Here is a 17,193-nt window from a genome sequence, read left to right on the forward strand (position 1 = left end):
TTATTTGGGGACGGGTGCTAATTGTTTAGTTTTTACAAACCCCGATCATGGAGGGACCAAAATCGCCCAATTCTATTCTTCAAACAGGAACCCAATAACAGCATCACATGACATACATTGTTTACCAATCAACGACCATGGAATCTCGGTTATAATTAGCGTCACACGTGACCAGCGCCACCCATATAAATACCCTGCCACCGTCCCCAATTTTTTACTTTCTCTCTTTTTTCTCTTCTTTCCTTCCCCATCCAAGTGCACGGGTTTTACGTTACCAGTGAAGGTTCGCCTGAGGCAACGTTTTTGCTAGTTGAAAACTACAACTACTGACCGCTCCATGTTGGTCTTCGGATCGGCTGGGAATTTTTGAACAAAAGCAATGCTACTATCGTGGTTTTTGTATGTATGGCGGCTTGATGATTGGCTTTACACGCCGTCGTCGCCGTTGTATAATAACCGGTCTCTCTTACAGGCTTGCGTTATATATACGGGGCTTGGATGGGGTTAAATTATTCTTTTCACTGTGAGTGTCCCCTTGTGGGATGCAACGGAGAAGAGATTTGGTCTGCGAGAAGAAAAAACAATCAGCGAGGTTCCCATGTTAGGTGGCACTATCGATATCCATGTCTGCTTTCTTGCAAACAAGGCGACCCATCTTCGAGAATTCCTTCTGTATGTCGGCTGGTGTGGTACAGTATGTGCTAAACCATTACATGCATGTTTACCCATCAGCGAGCCTAGCAATCCGTCGTGGGTCCCCGTGTTGTTGGCTCTCTAGGAATTGACGCCTGTCATTTCGTTTCAAAATAGCTCCTGAGAGATATCAGTGCAATGAATCTCTATGGCAAGCTTGTCAGTGAACAGCCTCATCAATCCGCTTTTGCATCAAAAACAAGAAGAATTCATCAAACGGGTGGAATTGGTGGATATAACTAATCACAATCAATAAAATTGTAAAATAAGATAGAAAAACTTCAATGTGCTTGGATGTAAGGACTTCAACAATCAACATTCGCATTTATCTTATTTATCTTTACCTCTATTCATCATATTCTTCTATATTCTTTTCTATTCTGGTAACCTGTCCACCTTCATTCCGTTAATTATCCTGCCGAAGGGGTTAATTCAGAGATAATATCTACAAGTGCAGGAAAAAAGCCACGGCAAATAGTCAACGAGCGATGCCTGGGCTCAACTGTCAACAACGCATCACACTCTGCGGCTTCATCAGATTCTTCCCACAATCACAGCTGCATCAAGAAAAACATATCCAGGGCTATGCTAGCTAGGAGGCGACTAGCATGGAGCTTTCACGATGTCTAAACACATCTCTTTTCCTAACCTGCCGCGTTAGATTACACCACTAGCGGTTTTGTCAGCTAGCCCATCAACGACAACTTCCTAAGAAACTACTGTTATTATCGGAGCTGGTGTAATACATAGGCTTGTCCACCGCCTTTTATCTTGCACAAGCTCTGAACGAAACAACTTCGTATATGCCTCCTTCTGAACCTGATATTGTGGTTATTGATTCTTCTCATGATATCTGCGCTGGGGCATCCGGTAAAGCTACCGGTGGTCTGGGCTATTTTGGCTTCAGGCCTGAGACTTCATCTCTTGGAACTCTCTCTTACAAACTCCACAAGGAACTAGCAAATGAGGAGCTTGAAATAGTCAAAGCTGGTCGTTGTTACCGCCCTTTGGCTATTCCTAACATACCAACTATCGCCAAAGTCAGTTGGGAAATGCTAGGCAACTCTAAACTTGAATCCGAAGCTCATTGTAGTAGTTTCAAGTTCAATAATTCTCCAGTGATCGGAGGCCTATACCTCAATACAGGCCACAACAGCGACGGTGTCACACTCGGACCAGGGAGCGGGAAGGTGATGAGTGAGTTGCTCTTGGGGCATACGCTGTCGGTTTCGATTTCGAACTTTGGTTTGAATAATGACGAGAAGAGTTTGCCTTGGAAACTTCGCCTATAGGTATTTCAGACGCCTGCTGTCGTTTATACACTATTTCTTCCCGCTTTCTCAATGGGTTAAGTTCATTTAGCGGTGTTGGATTGACACCTGCTGGACTTTATTACGTTTAATTAACAACCCAAAGAGAACTGGAAGCGTGATAAATTTGATAACTATGAGATTTCAAAGATCATATTCGTTAGTATCCAATGTCCATATATCCAGTATGATTTCAAACTCAAATGTCTGAGTCCGAAGTTAGCCTAGTTGACCCGTCCGAATTTATGAACGTATAGATGTGGTATCTGGAGCTGCCTTATGTACAGTACAGTGGTTCCATTTCTTATTGTGTTTGACAATTCTGACGATCCGTGGATTTTGTCTCCTTACTGGCCAAATTCTGTTTACGGCTCCATCCTCATCACAGAAGGATTCGCGCAACACGGCTTGCATCCGAAAGAGTTTGATGACGAGCAAGGGGCAGAATTTTCTCCTATCGCTACCGGATCGAGGGCTGCCTTTGAGCAAGAAGGATATGGAAGCAACGAACCCCCTTTCACGGCAATTTGGAGGGCTACCCCTTGCCCCTCAACACGCAGCAGCATTTATGAGAAATAAAAGGTGCCGGCCGGCGCAATTCGCTGCGATTTACCAAAGCCCGTTCCAGGAGATCGACGGATATAGTATTCCCAACTACCCAAAAACGCTGGCGAATGTACGGAACATTGTCCATGAGCAATTTTATCCGAAGACTCGCTCACACTTCTTCATGTTATGGCTCTATTTGGGCCCTGATTCTAAACCAGCAGAGCTGTTCCGCGCGTCAAATATCAGGCACACGTTTGAAAAATTCATGCAGGACCCGCTCCGCGTTTTCGATGCCCATCGAGGATCTAACAGGCCAGTCCCTAGTAGAGAGTGTGGCAATAATTCATAAATTGATGATAGCGATGGTTTGAATCCAGACTATGATAAATAAATGCACTGGCACCTTACATAGTAGTTAGTTAGTGCGGGTTTCTTACATACTTCATGCAATTAATTAAATGAGAATTTGACTCAAACATTCAACTCATTGTCATTTAAAGATATCTATCTCAAAGATGCTTCTCACTTCAGCTAATCTTCAAAGCAGATCTCTGAAGTTCAGCAGCAGGTTATTTGTACACAGGGGTGAGAGAGAGCTTTGGGTGACTTGTCAACAAGAGAGGTGAATGTAAATCACGTGATCACTGAGGTCATGGATTGTGCCACCTTGTAGTTTGCTTGGTGGAGTGGTTGCCATGCCGCAACTTTGCCCGTTGAAGCTTCTATCTTGTATATATATATATATATGTCTGTGTGTATCTGTGTGCGTTTGTTGTGGTATATAGCTGTATAGAGGGGACGTCAACAGAGGGATATTTTGTCATGTTGAAAGTAGACAATAAATATAAGTCCTCACTTAGAACTTGCGTAGGGAACTCAAAGGGGGACAAAACGAAAAGCAAAGAGAAAAAAAAGACAAAAGGTCCAAATATAAGAAATTCCCAGAAGGGAGTTCAACAGAAGGAATATAGCCCCCGGAAAAAAAAAAAAAAAAAACCATTAAACGTTACTTGAGTGTGGACACAGCAGGAATAAATAAGAATAAACAAAAAACCCAAACCAGAATTGCAAAAATAAACCACCTCATGTATATATAGGGAGATATATATATACCCGACGCAATATAGAGAACAGAGAACTCCCAAGTCCAATTCAATCCACCCAGCCCATAACAGTATAAAGATAAAAAAAAGAAAATGGATCAGCATAATACCTTGGCACAAACGTGAAACATCCCTCCGCTCCCCAACCCACTTTCCTCTCCTCTCTCACCCCCGATCAATAACCGGCACAGCCACAGGAACCTTGGACCCCTTCCCCACCTTGTCAACCTCCGCCCCTCTCAACAAACTCCCTTCTGCAAACTGGCTATCCTGCGATATATCCAGCATTGGCTTCTTGAAGTTATTCCTATCGCCCGTTGCCACACCGCGACCAGTGTCAGGCCGGGCACTGCCGCGCGCGGCGCTAATGGTAGCTGCGCGCGCCAGCAGGCCTGTGGGCGCGAAGGGGGATCCGTGCGCTTGCGCTTGGGGTGTTTCAGATAGCGGAATTGGCGGCGTGTGTTCGTTGATATTGCTGTTGTGGAATGTGGTGGCTCGTTTGAGGGGTCCGATACCGGGAGTATGGGATGATGTCGTCGGGCGATTCTGGTGGGCGCTTCCGCCGCCGCCGCCGCCGCCGCCGCCACGGCTGGGGTTGGGGTGGGTAATGTCAGGTGATGTGGGCAGCTGTGATGGCTGTGCCTGTGGTTTGCGCCAGGTGGTTGCGCTGGGGACTATGATGGCGCCGGGAAGTACTTCAGGGCTTGTGGCAGCCTCGACTAACGGTTGCCCGGGTCCTGCGGGGACACCGCGGCCTCTCCGCGCATGCTGGGGCGGTTCTTGGTACATGGGCGTGAGGTCGATGAGGGGTTTAGGTTTCTGCTTGATCGATTTGGATCTGCTGAAGGAGCTGCTGGTGCTACCGTTGGGGCTGGTGGGGCTGGTGGGGTTTGGCGGTGCTGCGTAGTCGCGACTGCTCCGACGGCTTGAGCGATTGCTGGAAACGATTGCTGGGCGTGTTGAGTTTTCAGCTGCTACGTTGCGTAGAAGTCCAAGGCCGGTGAAGCCGTATTGGGGGGTTTCATTGTCGCGTTCTTCCAGAGCTTTTTTGCGTTCGCTATATGTTTTGCCAAGTAAGCCAGTAGAAGAAAACGGGTCAGGACTTGATGCATTGATAGGCTCCTTTTTGGGCTTTCCAGCGGATGTGAAGGGTCGTTTTTGAGTGTGCATTGAGCGACCGGGGGAGGAAACTGCTTTTGATTTGGATGGCTCGTTACCCTCAGGGATGTTCCTCACGGGCTCGATTTTCCACGCCGACATATCCATGTCCAGAAGCGGTTTGAACGATCCGAGTTGATACGGAGTGGAATCATCGGAATTCTGGCGACCATTTGACATGGTATTCTGAACTCCCGTTCGCGTAGGTTTCGGATTTGAATTGACGGATGCTTTCTCCGTTTTATCGCTTTCGCACAGAGCGTTCACGAGATACCAGCTTCGCCATTGCTGAACAGCCTTGTACCATTCTAACCCTGTTTGTTCGTCATTGGTAGCAAAATAATGGACGTAATTTTCCGTCGTTACGAACATGTTCAATTTCTGCTGGCTCTTGATGGCGAAAACTATGCCTTTTGGAGCCTTGACTCTTTTCGCTGTCTCCCGTGACGTAGGTGAGTAAATATCGAAGTCCGATAGATGGCAGATATTCGTGGATTCTCCGCCCTGTTTCTTCGCAACGGAGACCTGGCCATCTGACCGCAGGGTTACCCAACGCTTTTCCCACTTGCCGTGGCGTTGAGAGTGGTAAAGATGGAATTCGGATTCCGAGGGCTGCTTACGAGGAGCCAGCTTGATATCGAGGCCCTCCCTTTCGCGCATATCCGGCAGTCGCGACACGATTAAATGGTTCTGCGCATCGCAATCCCACGAATTCAAGACATCACGCACATGTTCGTATCTTCGTAATGGTCGTTCTAAACCGAGCTGCTTGAAAGATTCCAAAAGAATTGAAGATTGTGGGTCAATATTCTCCGACAAAGAGTACGCTGCAGAGTTTAAGAGGTCCTGTGCCTGCGTGCTGGGGGTAATCGGGAGGGATATCAACGAGTCGTTGCAGGTTACGAGGACCTTTCTTGTTCCCGCGTTGACAGCGGAGATGGGCACTTCACTGCCCACAGCCACCTTGACCTTGTCCTGGGCGATTGGCTGCGGAGAGGAGATAAGTGTCTTCAATTTTTCGCGATCGTTATGGTAATGGCTGTCGCCGTTGCCGTTGTTGTTCAGTTTCGAGCTCGAAGTAGGATTCAAGGCCTTCATCCGTGACAAGAACCCGCTGCTCTTCGGTTTCACTTTTAGTGGTCTCAGTTTTGAACCATTAAGCGCTGCAGTCGCTCTCTCATTTGCGGCGAGTTCCTCATTGGTGATGTTTTCCACTTGGTCCCGAATGTCTAGCATTCTTGGCTCCACAACAGTGCGTAGCTTTGAAGTAGTTGGTGTATTATATGACTCGCTCGATGAGCTGTGGGCGTTTGCACGCGATCGGCGGCTTCCAGATTCTTCCATGCTGGACGAACCACTATCCGTCTCCAGTGGGGAATACTCAGGAGGCGATTTTGCATCTTCCGTGTCGTTATCCACAGGGACCACTCGCACACCTGATAAGCCATTTTCACTGGTACTTTGACCTGCTGACTGTGCAGCTCCCGGTACACTGGACGTGTAGGATGTCCGTGCCGTGCCTGGGTGGTCCTGGCGCGGGGCACGTCTCGTGCGATGCTGCTTTATGGTAGGCTCGGATCGCTCTCCTTCATGAGGGTCTTGTATGTAGTCTCCCTGTGTGTGGGGGCCGGTGGGTAATGCCACTGCAGCAGGAAACGGCGGGGGAGGAGGGACAGAATGTACAGCCCTGGTTGCACCACCAGGCTTCGCATGTCGATATCTCGACATGCTGCGCTTGATGGATTCATTCTGTGTCTCGGAGAACGAAGGAGAGCTCGACGGGAACTTAGCCGTGCGTGAGGTGGTCGGAAAGGGTTGTGCAGTCGCATCCCCATTCTGAATTGTCTTTGTCTCTGCGGCCTTCCGGACTGCTCGATATCTGGAATATTTTGGTGGTGCCTGCGGTTGCGGAGATCGTATCGACGCGGACGACGTGGAACGACTGTCCATGGCGTCGTAACGTAGCTTCGAAAATTCTTCTTTGGCTTTTGTTTTCCTTCACTTTTTATTTATTCTTCCGTTTTCAGACAATGTCCATCATATCGTTATCTTCGCATTTGCAAAAGGAGAGACAATCTTCCCCAGACAGCGATGGAGGTATATTTCCGTGAGTTTGAGTTGCTAGAAGATTGTACGTAGCGCATCGGGTCGCACGTCAGTCGCCAATGCGACCTGCATTCCAAGATAATTGTGGCGACAGGGGCGCACAGGAGATCAGACAGCAAGCGATACGAATTTGGACTGGAATTTGGACTGGAATTTGGACTGAACGACAACGACTGAATGCGGTGGCGGGAAGAGAGCAGGAAGTCTGCCAGCGACGGGTCGCAGCGCGGGGGAATCGCCAATTGGGAAGGACGAAAAAGAAATCTCTGGCTGGCTGGAGGATCGACCAGGCCCCTGTGAAGTTGTGAGAGGGCTCAGCGATCTCAGACGGGTGCAAAGAGAGCTCTGGTGGAATGGCGATTGAGCTTGTTGGCGTGGATCCGAACCTGGCGATTGGGCAGGCGAGTGGCGGACAAGCGACGATCTGAACTATGGACAAAAGGAAAAGGCAGGAAAAAGAAAATACCAACACACACCACCAACACCAGGCTCCAACTCTGGCTCACGGCGGGTTATTATTGATGGTTCGAGGAGGAGAAGAATTTCCCTCGTCAAATTTCACAAAAGCACACACACCCAACCCACCCTGGCGCAAATGTGGAAACGGGTCGCGATCAGGGGTCCGTGTCGCCGAATGAGAGAACGACGAAGCGCGAACCGACAGGGCTTGGTGGGACGGCGTGGAGTGCAATTTAACTCCTTATAATCCAGACTCGATAACTAGTAACTAACTGACGGACTAACAGGCTAACTAGTTGACTAGCTGGCGGGATTATGCAATGAAGAATTAACTGGTTCATGAATTGAAGATGGAGCCCTTGAAACAAGTTGCAGACGAACCATCGCAAAATTACTTCTACTTTATATACTTCCAGCAACGCACATGTATATTTGTAGACCCTCTGTCCTCCCGGACGGAGGCTACGGTCAAATGCTAAAATAAGGGCCAATTTCCACTGAAAATAGATCCACCCCTGTCAAAAACTGCCGGGTTGAGACATCAGTCTGACAGCGGAAGGGCCTGACATCAGAAACCCCGAAGCCCGTCACAGTGGATAGATTAAACATTAAACAGGGAATTTATTTATTCAAGAAAAGGTCGCGCATTCCGACTACCCTGCTGATGGTCGGGGCTCTGGGGAGCTTGGTTTCCCTGATTTCCAAGGCTGAACCTGGTTGCATATATCCTGTTTTCCATCCCAACGTCCTGAAGATTTCCCCTCACGTCAACAATAGGTCATACAAAGCGCGCCCGGACCTCTTAAAACTATTCTTAGGCTCTTAGACACACAAGGGGTTCAACTAACAGCTCTCATTTTCGCCATGTTCCCTGCCAGAGCAGACCCTTAACATCCGAAACACCCGTTGCCGTCGTAAGAAAACATAACTAACTATTGCTGGAACTGACGTCAGATAAATGTGATAACTAGTTATATTTTCATATTTTTCCCTTTTTGAAATCTCGCTGCCTACTTGCTGTGTTACTCACAGGCGGCAGGAAATTCAGAAAACCAGAATCAGCATCAGCCCGCCACCTCACTCAAAACTTGAGATCTCGCCTGCTCGATTTGAACATGCATCGCCCTAGTGGCGGAATGCATGCAGTTCTCTCCGCCTGATAAATATGTCGGTCAGCACTGCAATCTTATATATGGTCATAAGGTGCCAGAGCAGGGATAAACGATAAACCAAACAAAAATAATAAAAATAAATAAAATAAAATAAACCACAAGAAAAATACTGCAGTGGCCAACTTACCACCATGCAACAAACGACTGCGTCTGAACGTCAATCCCAATTCGTCGCAACTCTTCCGTCGACAAGTGCGTATCGTACGGCCTCTGCACCTCACCCGGCTTCGGCCCATCCTTCAAAGGCATCATGCCAGGCAACGGCAGCCCCAAGATCTCCGCCAGTGTCTGACAAATTTGATACTTGGTCATGGCATCCTCGGATGAAAACTGTAGAATCCTCGGTAGAGTCTTGAAGGAGAAGCCACCATCGCCTTCGCGATCCGCTGCCGCTCCCACAAAAAGAGACAGGTACCTGGCAGCGATGTCGCGGCAAACCCGCCCCACATCCGCCGTGTGCGTCGGATATCTAATCGCCCAATCGTCCATCTGAACCCCGGCGTTTGCATTCTGCGCCTTCCACACCGCGTCCACAAGCGTGTTGATGGCACTCTCGCTGTTCTGCAGCGCGGGCCCGTAGAGGACCGGGACGCGTAAAACTACCCCCAGCCCGCACCCACGTGTCTCCTCTAGCACGGCGACCTCGCCGTCCCGCTTCGTCTCGCCGTAGATATTTGGTGGCTCTGTTTTGGCGGAGGCTTCATAGGGAGCTTCGCCCGCGCGCCCGGGGAATACATAATCTGTCGAGATGTAGATGAGCAGGATGGATCTGGACGAGGTGGCCCGTGCCAGGGATCTGGTGGCAACGACGTTTATTTTTCGTGCTGCATCTGGGTTTTGGTCGCATTTGTCGGGGAAGCGGTTGGCGGCGCCTACATATAGGATCGGAATTTTTTTTTTTGATGGTTAGCGAACTTGATTCTGTCCCAATTAATCATGTCGGAAGAAGATAGCATGGAGTACATCATCATCATCATCATCATCATCATATATTATGGGGAACTAAAAAAAATATGAAAGAAACTCTTCTGGAAGTTCACACCACCCATTTGTACAGAGTACTATCCCAGAAAATGGGCAATGAAGGACCAAAAGAGACGTAGAAAACGATGAAACTCACAATGCACAACAACATTGGGTCTTAGATAACCATCCATCCCATGATCCTCATCAGCAATCAGCATATCATAAACGTCGCAATATTAAAATATCAACTCCGTTCACAAACCTCTTACCCCCCGCGGCGTCCACCCCTCACTCCAGTCCGGTTATCATCACACCTATTACTCCGTACAAAACGACAAAAAAATAGAACTTACTTAGTCCGGTCCAGCAGCGCTACAATCTCACCTTCATCCAACAGGTCTGCCTTGACGATTTCCGAATCCATGTCCGTCCGCGTCCCCGCTCTGGAGAAGCCTTGCCCAACCACATTCCAATTTGTGCTGTCCCGCTCGAAGGCATTGAGGACCTGGCGCCCGAGAAGACCCGTGGCACCTGTGATAAGGGCGGTTCGTGGCATGTTTTTTTTTTATTTAATTTTAATTTTATTTTTATTTGTTGGTGTATGCCCTTGTGCTGAGCGATGTTGACGGGGGTTGGAAGTTTTTTAACTGCAATGGGATGACGTCGGTGGAATATGGTGGGGGCTTGTATGCTTGGCTTGGGACTGGAGATATTGGCACTTCCCAACGCACGCTTCTGAGAGGTAGCAGTGGTAGGGAGAAGGATGCCTCAGCATTGAGAATGTCTGTCCATATTAGGCAGCTGACGTACAAGATAAAAGGATATTGATGTAAGTAAGTAAACATGTAAAGTGATGAGAATGCTCCTGAAGTGACCAGTACATACAAGCTGATATTGAGCAACAACTTTGTAGGGCCTTCGAAGAAATTTAATTCATGTCATAAACGTACGCTAAACAAAGCAATATAAAATAAAATGAAATATAAAAAAACAAATAATATTGCCATGCGACGCCGAATAACGAAATGATGGGTAGCAAAATATGTTCTCCACATGATGCACCTTCACGCCACGCAGCAAGGTAAAAAGGACCGAGATCTATGGTATACGTTCTATATATTCTTCGTGACACATTTCTCACAGTTTGAACTCCTGCCCCACAAACCTTTCTGTTAACTTCCACAGCTTCTCTGCGCTCTCTTCGTTAACAGAATACGCGGCCGGGGCGGAGATTTGGCAATCCATCAAGAAAGAGCCGGAATGAGCTATGCAGACAGAATTATCAGCGTCTGGGGGTTTTCTTTTTCCACGTCTTTTGAGGAAAAAAAGCAAGAAAGAAAGATAGATCAGTCAATCCCTGAGGACAGAGAACAATAGCGTACCTTGTAGCGCAGGATCAAACGCCGCAACCACCGACGTCGCAGCTCCCTCGTCCTGAGTTTTCCAGTTTGGCACAAGTTCTTTTATCGCGCCCATCAATTCTACAGGCATATATCGTCCCAGTTCCGTGTCGATCACTGCCCAACGGTTAGCACCTGCCCATATATCCAAGCCTCTGAAACAGGATTGGAAAAAATACCTCCTGGATGAAGCGTGAGAGAAGTGATCCCCTCGCTAGCGAGATGCTTCGCGAGATACGTCGTGAAGAGCAAATTCGCTGTTTTCGACTGTCCATATGCGATCATGGAGTCGTAAGACTTATAAGGCTCCGATGAATACCCATAGCCCTGCAGCCATGGTTCAACGCCCACTTCATCCGCCGCGACAGGATGGCCGTCGAAGTTATAGTCCTTGAACCGGAACGGGGAGAACTGGTAGCCCAGCGAAGTCACACTGACGATACGGGTGTGGCCAGGGCGCTGCGCGGCGGCCCGCCGGATCTTGTCCATGAGCAGGTTTGTGAGGAGGAAATGGCCGATGTGGTTCGTGGCGAGGTGCATCTCGAAGCCGTTCTCGCTGAGCTCGCGCTCCGGCAGAGCCATGATACCCGCATTGTTGAGGACAACGTCGATGGAGTCAACCTCGCCCTTGATTTTGGCCGCGGCTTTGCGGACGGAGCGCAGAGAAGCCAGGTCCACTGTTGCTGCTGTTACGGGTACCTTCGGGAAGCTGATGTCCAGGTCTTTGGCTACCTCGTCGAGCTTCTCCTGCGATCTTCCTGTTATTATGATGCGAGCGGGCCGATATTGGGCAATTGCCGCGACAACGGCGCCCCCGAGGCCTTTGGGGTTGACTCCGGTTACGAGGACTTATGTGTAAGGAAGGAAAAGGAACCATCAGCTTCTGTGGAACTGCCTCAATGCAGGTGGTTCAGTCGGGAGTGCTATGTACCTGTCAATCCTTTAATCTGGCCAGCGAACACCTTGGCCGCCTCTGTAGCTGTGGTTTTCGCACCGAATTCCGCGTGAGTTGCCATGGTTTGTTGCTTTTTAATTCTTCTTTTTCTATGGAGGTAGTATCTCTGTAGGTAGGTACGGGTATTTTGCGTATAGATATAGTTGTTTTCTTGGATATCCTTCTCCATCATGTTCGTTCGACCCTATATATATATTTATATATATATACACATATCTCCATATATACATGTGGACAGATCTATGAATCACATCTCGCCCGTTCCCAATTCAAGAATACGCTTGCGTTGATGTCGATATCGATAAGGCCGTATCGATTTATCTCCACCCAACTCCATGGACTTCGGCGAGCTATCAATATGTCACCGGGAGCTCATGGCTAGCTGCTCCACGGTAAACTCAAATGTCCACGGAGTTTTCGAGATCGCTGTGGCGGAGAAATTCCTCGCTCGCCGCATCTTATTCGCTGTTTCGGGTGTGCGCAAGCGCTTCCCTGTCCTTTGCTGCACCTGCGGGAGCTTGGCATGCAAACCTTAGCAGATTCCCGATCTGGATCCATTCTGCGCTCGTCCGCTTCACGGTTGCCGATGTGCTTCATCGCAGCGAGCTTGTTCTGTCTTGCCATGAACCTCTGCAACAAACGCATTCCTTCGGCCTTCCGATCCATTCGGCTGCACCGTGATCGTCGTTCTTAATGTTGCAGGGGGCAGCATTCGAAACGGCCATTTTTCGTTTCACGCACTGGGTTGTTGGTTTATTTCGTATCTTCAGTTGAGCTGTAGTTAACTAGTTAATCTTGGTTTTCCCCATGGGTAACGCTTGCTGGTGGTGCAGACGTCAAGACCATTCTGATATAAACCTGAAGCTATCCCCAACAATCAGCTTTGGGCGTGCCTTTTAACTAACTAATAATCACGCCTGGCGGGTGTAGCCACTTTAGGCCATATTCCCGAGAGCCTTTCGTTAATTCGGGTCTTCAAGCAAAAGACGTCTTGTAGTTGGAGTTAGTCGGGGAATACGAGATGGCATTAAACTTCTGTAGCCCCAAGTCAAGCTTTGATTTTTGAAGTTAATTGTGAGTTGCAACATCGTTTTCTTTCTTTCTTTTTCTTTTCTTACTTACCCTTTGGAGAAATTTCCATGGAAGATCTGGAACAGCAAACTTTGCGCTAGAAATCTATAGAAGAAATATCAGCTCACACGTTTAGAGAGGGGCAAGTGATCACACGGCATCTCAACTAGAGCCAGGCCCAAAATCCCCCACTCAAGAGGGGGGAAGAAAGAAAGAAAGAAGAAAGCTAAACTGAGCCACTTGCATCATCCTTTCACCACCCCTCGATTTAGTGACGCACAAGAGCGTCGAGAATGAAACGGTGCGAAGGGGGTTGAAATGGTAAGAATGGGTTAAGGACAACTAACTCGGTCACCGAGGTTGCTTCGTACGTAACTAAACTCTCTCCATCCGTTTGTGATTCATCAGATACTACGGAGTACGAAAGCTCGTATATATAGAAGTCGTGATTGGGTTTTTCTTCTTATGTCCGTGACTCTGTCGATCGTTTTTTCCTTTTCTTTCGATTCATCTATATCATCTACCAATCTTTCTCTCTGTTCGAATATCTTTCTGGGCTAAGAATCCCCCAATAAATCGAAGCTAGCTGAGTGAGTGGGTGAGTTAGTGAGTGCTCCCCCGAGCCCATAAAGAAGTTATTTCCGAGCCCCCAATTATTGCCAATATCTCCCTCCAAATCTGAAATCTGGAATATAACCTAGATCGAGGGGTGGGATGATACGAGGTGACATCCATTCCGCGCTGTCTATGGAAAGAAGAAAGGGAGTAAAAGCTCGACCTTTGTAACAAGGTAAGTTTCTTCTTAAAAAAGTACATCATACAATTAATTACAGTTGGTGAAATGATGACAGTATCTAAAAACGGGAACCTGTTTTTCCGTAACCAACCCGTACCCATACCATAAAATGAGACACAAGGACTCCATCAGGCAAGAGACAAAGCCTTCCAAAAACCGACGCCCAAATAAATTTAGACCCCACGTTCCCAGAAAAGAGAAAACAAAGAAAAAAGGGAAAGGAAAATCACCCCAAGAACCAGATAGAAGGTACAAAAGGATCGCTCGCTGAATCGCGGAACAAAAGCAGCTATGGTCCAGTCCAAAGATGAGAGCAGCGTCTTTGAAGATTCGGAAAACCGTATAGACAGGAAGACAATGCATTCACGATTAATCGCCGAAGCTAAACACCCTCTTGATGTGGGCGTAATGGAGGTCCAGTATTTGCGGCTCCGATCTGAGAAGGAGTTGGCTCTGGCCGGGAACCAAGCCACCCGCCTCGCTGATACGCACTTGATGATCGTGTCCCCTTGAGGGGCACGCGTGGCATTGACTGCTGCCGTGTGGCTACGGAAAAGGTGCTCATATTGGATCCACGACGTCTCAACCGTTTGTTGGCGTCCATTGATTCCTTCCGGTTGAGGGATTCGGATGGTAGCAGAATAGCACGATCGAGTTCGTATGGCAAACCACGATGGCGGCCACGGATTTCCATGGCGATGATAATGAGTTTCGATAAGGGCCTGAAGTGCCCGGCGAGCGCGGTGTTGGAGTTCGGGAACCCAAGTGACAGGCCCACGGTTCCGTAGGCGGAGACGATCTCGAACATGACCGCGAACATGGAGAAAAAATTTTCGCCCTTTTGGTCAAGTCTGTTGACTTCGATGATGGAGATGAGGAACAACCCAAGGAAAATATACCATAAATCGAAGCTTAGTTGTCTTCGTAGATGGGCCCCGATATAACTGACATTCTTCGAGCCCAGCGTTTCATCTTCATCGTCATCAGGGTAGGAATATATCCCCAAACTGCCCTCCTCGTAAACGTTTGTCCGACGGACCGAAATGGCAACAGGGAACACGGAAATATACATCATAATCAAAAAGAATACCTGAACAGCAGGATGAATATTTGCCAGATTGACGACCGCTAAACCAGCCGTCCGCGTCGATGCTGCTTGGAAAAAACCATCCACAAAGCGTATCCCAATCGGAATACTGTTGAATTCCGGGTTATTCAACTAATAGAGCAAGTTAGCAGGTGGCTAGCAGGCTGCAAGGAAAGACGCGCTCATGGACAAGGGCACCTACATCTAAAATAATGAAGATGATCAGTTGTAGACCATTAAGAACAACAAGAACTCCAAATAGCCACCACGTAGCCGCGCCAGGAAACATAAGGGTAAAACATCTTCGTGGGTGGTCTAGCAAGAACCGCAATTCTTCCCACGCAGGGCTGCCGAAGGGAACGAGGTGAGAAAGCATCCAGATCGTAAATCGCAGCATGCAAGGAAATGCGGTATTTCCGACAAGAATAAGGAAACTCAGCAAAAGAAGTGGAAATATTGCATCGTAAAACGACATCATCGAGTCTGGGGTGAGAGCGAATCCTTGATCGTTGAAGGCGGAAGCAGAGGCGAAAACAGCCCACCACGGACGGCCTAACCCTGCTTCTTTGACAATATTACCGAATCTTTCTGTTTTCAGAATCCATGGCACCAAGGATACAATGCCTAATAGATGGAAGAAGAAGAAGTAGCAAATCAGCACCACCACTAGTAATTTCAAGGCTCTGTATTCAATCCCCCCTAGCTCGTTCCTCTGAGCCTCTGTAAGGTCGACAAACGCAGAATTTCGGCCGATTGTCGGCTGCCAACTAAGATAGGGGCTTGAACCAATGTCGGGACCCTGAGACGAAGAACGAAAAAGACCCGAAAATGTTCTACTTCTCGTCCTTTCTGGCGGAATGAAATCTGCATCCGGTTCCGAGGGACGATAGGTTGAACTTCGACGAGGATTAATTCTCGAACGCATCCGGGCAGCATTAGGCTCATCGATGGTGATATGGTGTTCCTGGGCCGGCTGTGTACAAGGCGAAGCGGCGGGCCACTCTGACCGTGGTGTCTGTACTGGTGTCAGATCTCCGCCGTCTCCATCGTCATCAACTGTTTGTGGGACTCCGCCTCTATCGTACTCTCGAGGGCTCGGAATACGTAGTGCGCACGTGTGCCTCCGTTGATGTGCTAGAAACGCAATATGATGCTCCGGGCTCAAATATTTAGACCCTCCAAGCTCAACACCTTTTTCACTTTTGTCAGATATGGGAGGCTCCATCGCATCCGCCGCATCACCTCGGTTTTCTCCTCTAGCTTGATCCTCCCCCTGAGGAGAACTGGGCTCGCCGCCAGGACTTGGTTTGGGTGACCTGTCGCTCTCAGACGTTGAAGCCGCATCTGTCCCCTTCTCAATATCATGAGCCGCTGAACAACCCTGAGCCAGTCCAGTACCAATATCCCTCAAAAGCACTATCTCCTTTCCACGGACCCCTAGATTTCCTCGTTCTCGGTTGTGGCTAGTTTCCCGCCGATCTCTGGTCAAAGCCTCGCGCGTCAGAGTCCTTTGTCTTGATTTAATGCGTCTCAAGGCTTTGGCCTCATGGACGACATGTTGAAATCGCCTTTCAAACCAAAAAAGGCGGATGAAAACGACGAATGTATTAATGAAGATCGGATTGGTGATCATGGAAAGGAACCATAACCCAACCTGCTGGTAGGTCAATAGAAGATTGGTGTCGATGGGGTTGAGACCGCTCTGGGTAGTAGCACCGGTAGCGAACAGCAGCGCATCAATGTATGTCATATTCCCAGGCGCGTAGAGGATGACAGAGGCAACGAGGGAACAGGTGATGATGTAGCCATAATGGAGAGACAAAAAATTAAGCCGTATGGTAGAAAGAAACGGAACTCGAGTCCCGATTGAGTCGACAGCTTTTATAAAGGCTTCCAGCGAGCTCCAGTAAGCCCGCCTTACTTTCAACATACCAGACCGGAGTGCCATGGCGCTTTAAAATAACACCCACCAAGGGGGAGGAGGGGGTGCTGGGTTGAGATCGAACGGCTGAGATCGAACACCGTTTGGAGGTATATATCTGTATCCCGGGATTTGGGGGACAAGCCAAAACTGGAATCCGCAGCACAGCCAACAGGGAGCAGCAGTTGGAAGGACGACCTAGAAGGCAAGTCTATGCTTATCCCTCAAGACGCCGTTAATGGAGAGCTTGTTCGCGACGGAGCAAGCGCGGAAAAGCTAGAAGATACAAAAAAAGGCATGACGAAAGCTGTATATCGTGTACGCAAAGAGGCCAGCAAGACACCAGGAGGTCGATAGAGAAGGATTGACGCTGGACATACGGAAGCTCTGGAGGTTCTCAGGAGACGAAAGAGCCACGATGCGGAATTGGAGTGGTTGACACAGCTT

The 17,193-nt window shown here is 48.5% G+C and overlaps 5 protein-coding genes across 5 annotated transcripts; all 5 read right to left on the bottom strand.

Moving 5' to 3' along the window:
* Positions 1 to 3,820: 3,820 nt before the first annotated feature.
* HCAG_00396 (predicted protein) lies at positions 3,821 to 6,157 on the bottom strand (the record flags this gene model as incomplete). The annotated part of the gene is made up of 1 exon (XM_001543300.1): positions 3,821 to 6,157. The coding sequence occupies one exon, from the start codon at positions 6,155 to 6,157 to the stop codon at positions 3,821 to 3,823; it is 2,337 nt and encodes a 778-aa protein (XP_001543350.1).
* A 2,346-nt stretch (positions 6,158 to 8,503) lies between these two features.
* Positions 8,504 to 10,072, bottom strand: HCAG_00397 (conserved hypothetical protein; the record flags this gene model as incomplete). Its single annotated transcript, XM_001543301.1, has 4 exons — positions 8,504 to 8,534; positions 8,678 to 9,422; positions 9,671 to 9,690; positions 9,870 to 10,072. The coding sequence occupies 4 exons, from the start codon at positions 10,070 to 10,072 to the stop codon at positions 8,504 to 8,506; spliced, it is 999 nt and encodes a 332-aa protein (XP_001543351.1).
* A 581-nt stretch (positions 10,073 to 10,653) lies between these two features.
* HCAG_00398 (predicted protein) lies at positions 10,654 to 11,932 on the bottom strand (the record flags this gene model as incomplete). The annotated part of the gene is made up of 4 exons (XM_001543302.1): positions 10,654 to 10,781; positions 10,899 to 11,033; positions 11,096 to 11,764; positions 11,848 to 11,932. 4 exons carry the CDS (start codon positions 11,930 to 11,932, stop codon positions 10,654 to 10,656), a joined length of 1,017 nt encoding a protein of 338 aa, XP_001543352.1.
* Positions 11,933 to 12,232: 300 nt separating this feature from the next.
* HCAG_00399 (predicted protein) lies at positions 12,233 to 13,103 on the bottom strand (the record flags this gene model as incomplete). The annotated part of the gene is made up of 5 exons (XM_001543303.1): positions 12,233 to 12,379; positions 12,513 to 12,646; positions 12,777 to 12,844; positions 12,994 to 13,047; positions 13,099 to 13,103. 5 exons carry the CDS (start codon positions 13,101 to 13,103, stop codon positions 12,233 to 12,235), a joined length of 408 nt encoding a protein of 135 aa, XP_001543353.1.
* Positions 13,104 to 14,120: 1,017 nt separating this feature from the next.
* Positions 14,121 to 16,773, bottom strand: HCAG_00400 (hypothetical protein; the record flags this gene model as incomplete). The annotated part of the gene is made up of 4 exons (XM_001543304.1): positions 14,121 to 14,957; positions 15,028 to 15,840; positions 16,480 to 16,703; positions 16,758 to 16,773. The coding sequence occupies 4 exons, from the start codon at positions 16,771 to 16,773 to the stop codon at positions 14,121 to 14,123; spliced, it is 1,890 nt and encodes a 629-aa protein (XP_001543354.1).
* Positions 16,774 to 17,193: the final 420 nt, after the last annotated feature.

The sequence above is a fragment of the Histoplasma capsulatum genome, genomic scaffold, assembly GCF_000149585.1.
Source record: "Histoplasma capsulatum NAm1 scaffold_1 genomic scaffold, whole genome shotgun sequence".
NCBI lineage: Eukaryota > Fungi > Ascomycota > Eurotiomycetes > Onygenales > Ajellomycetaceae > Histoplasma > Histoplasma mississippiense.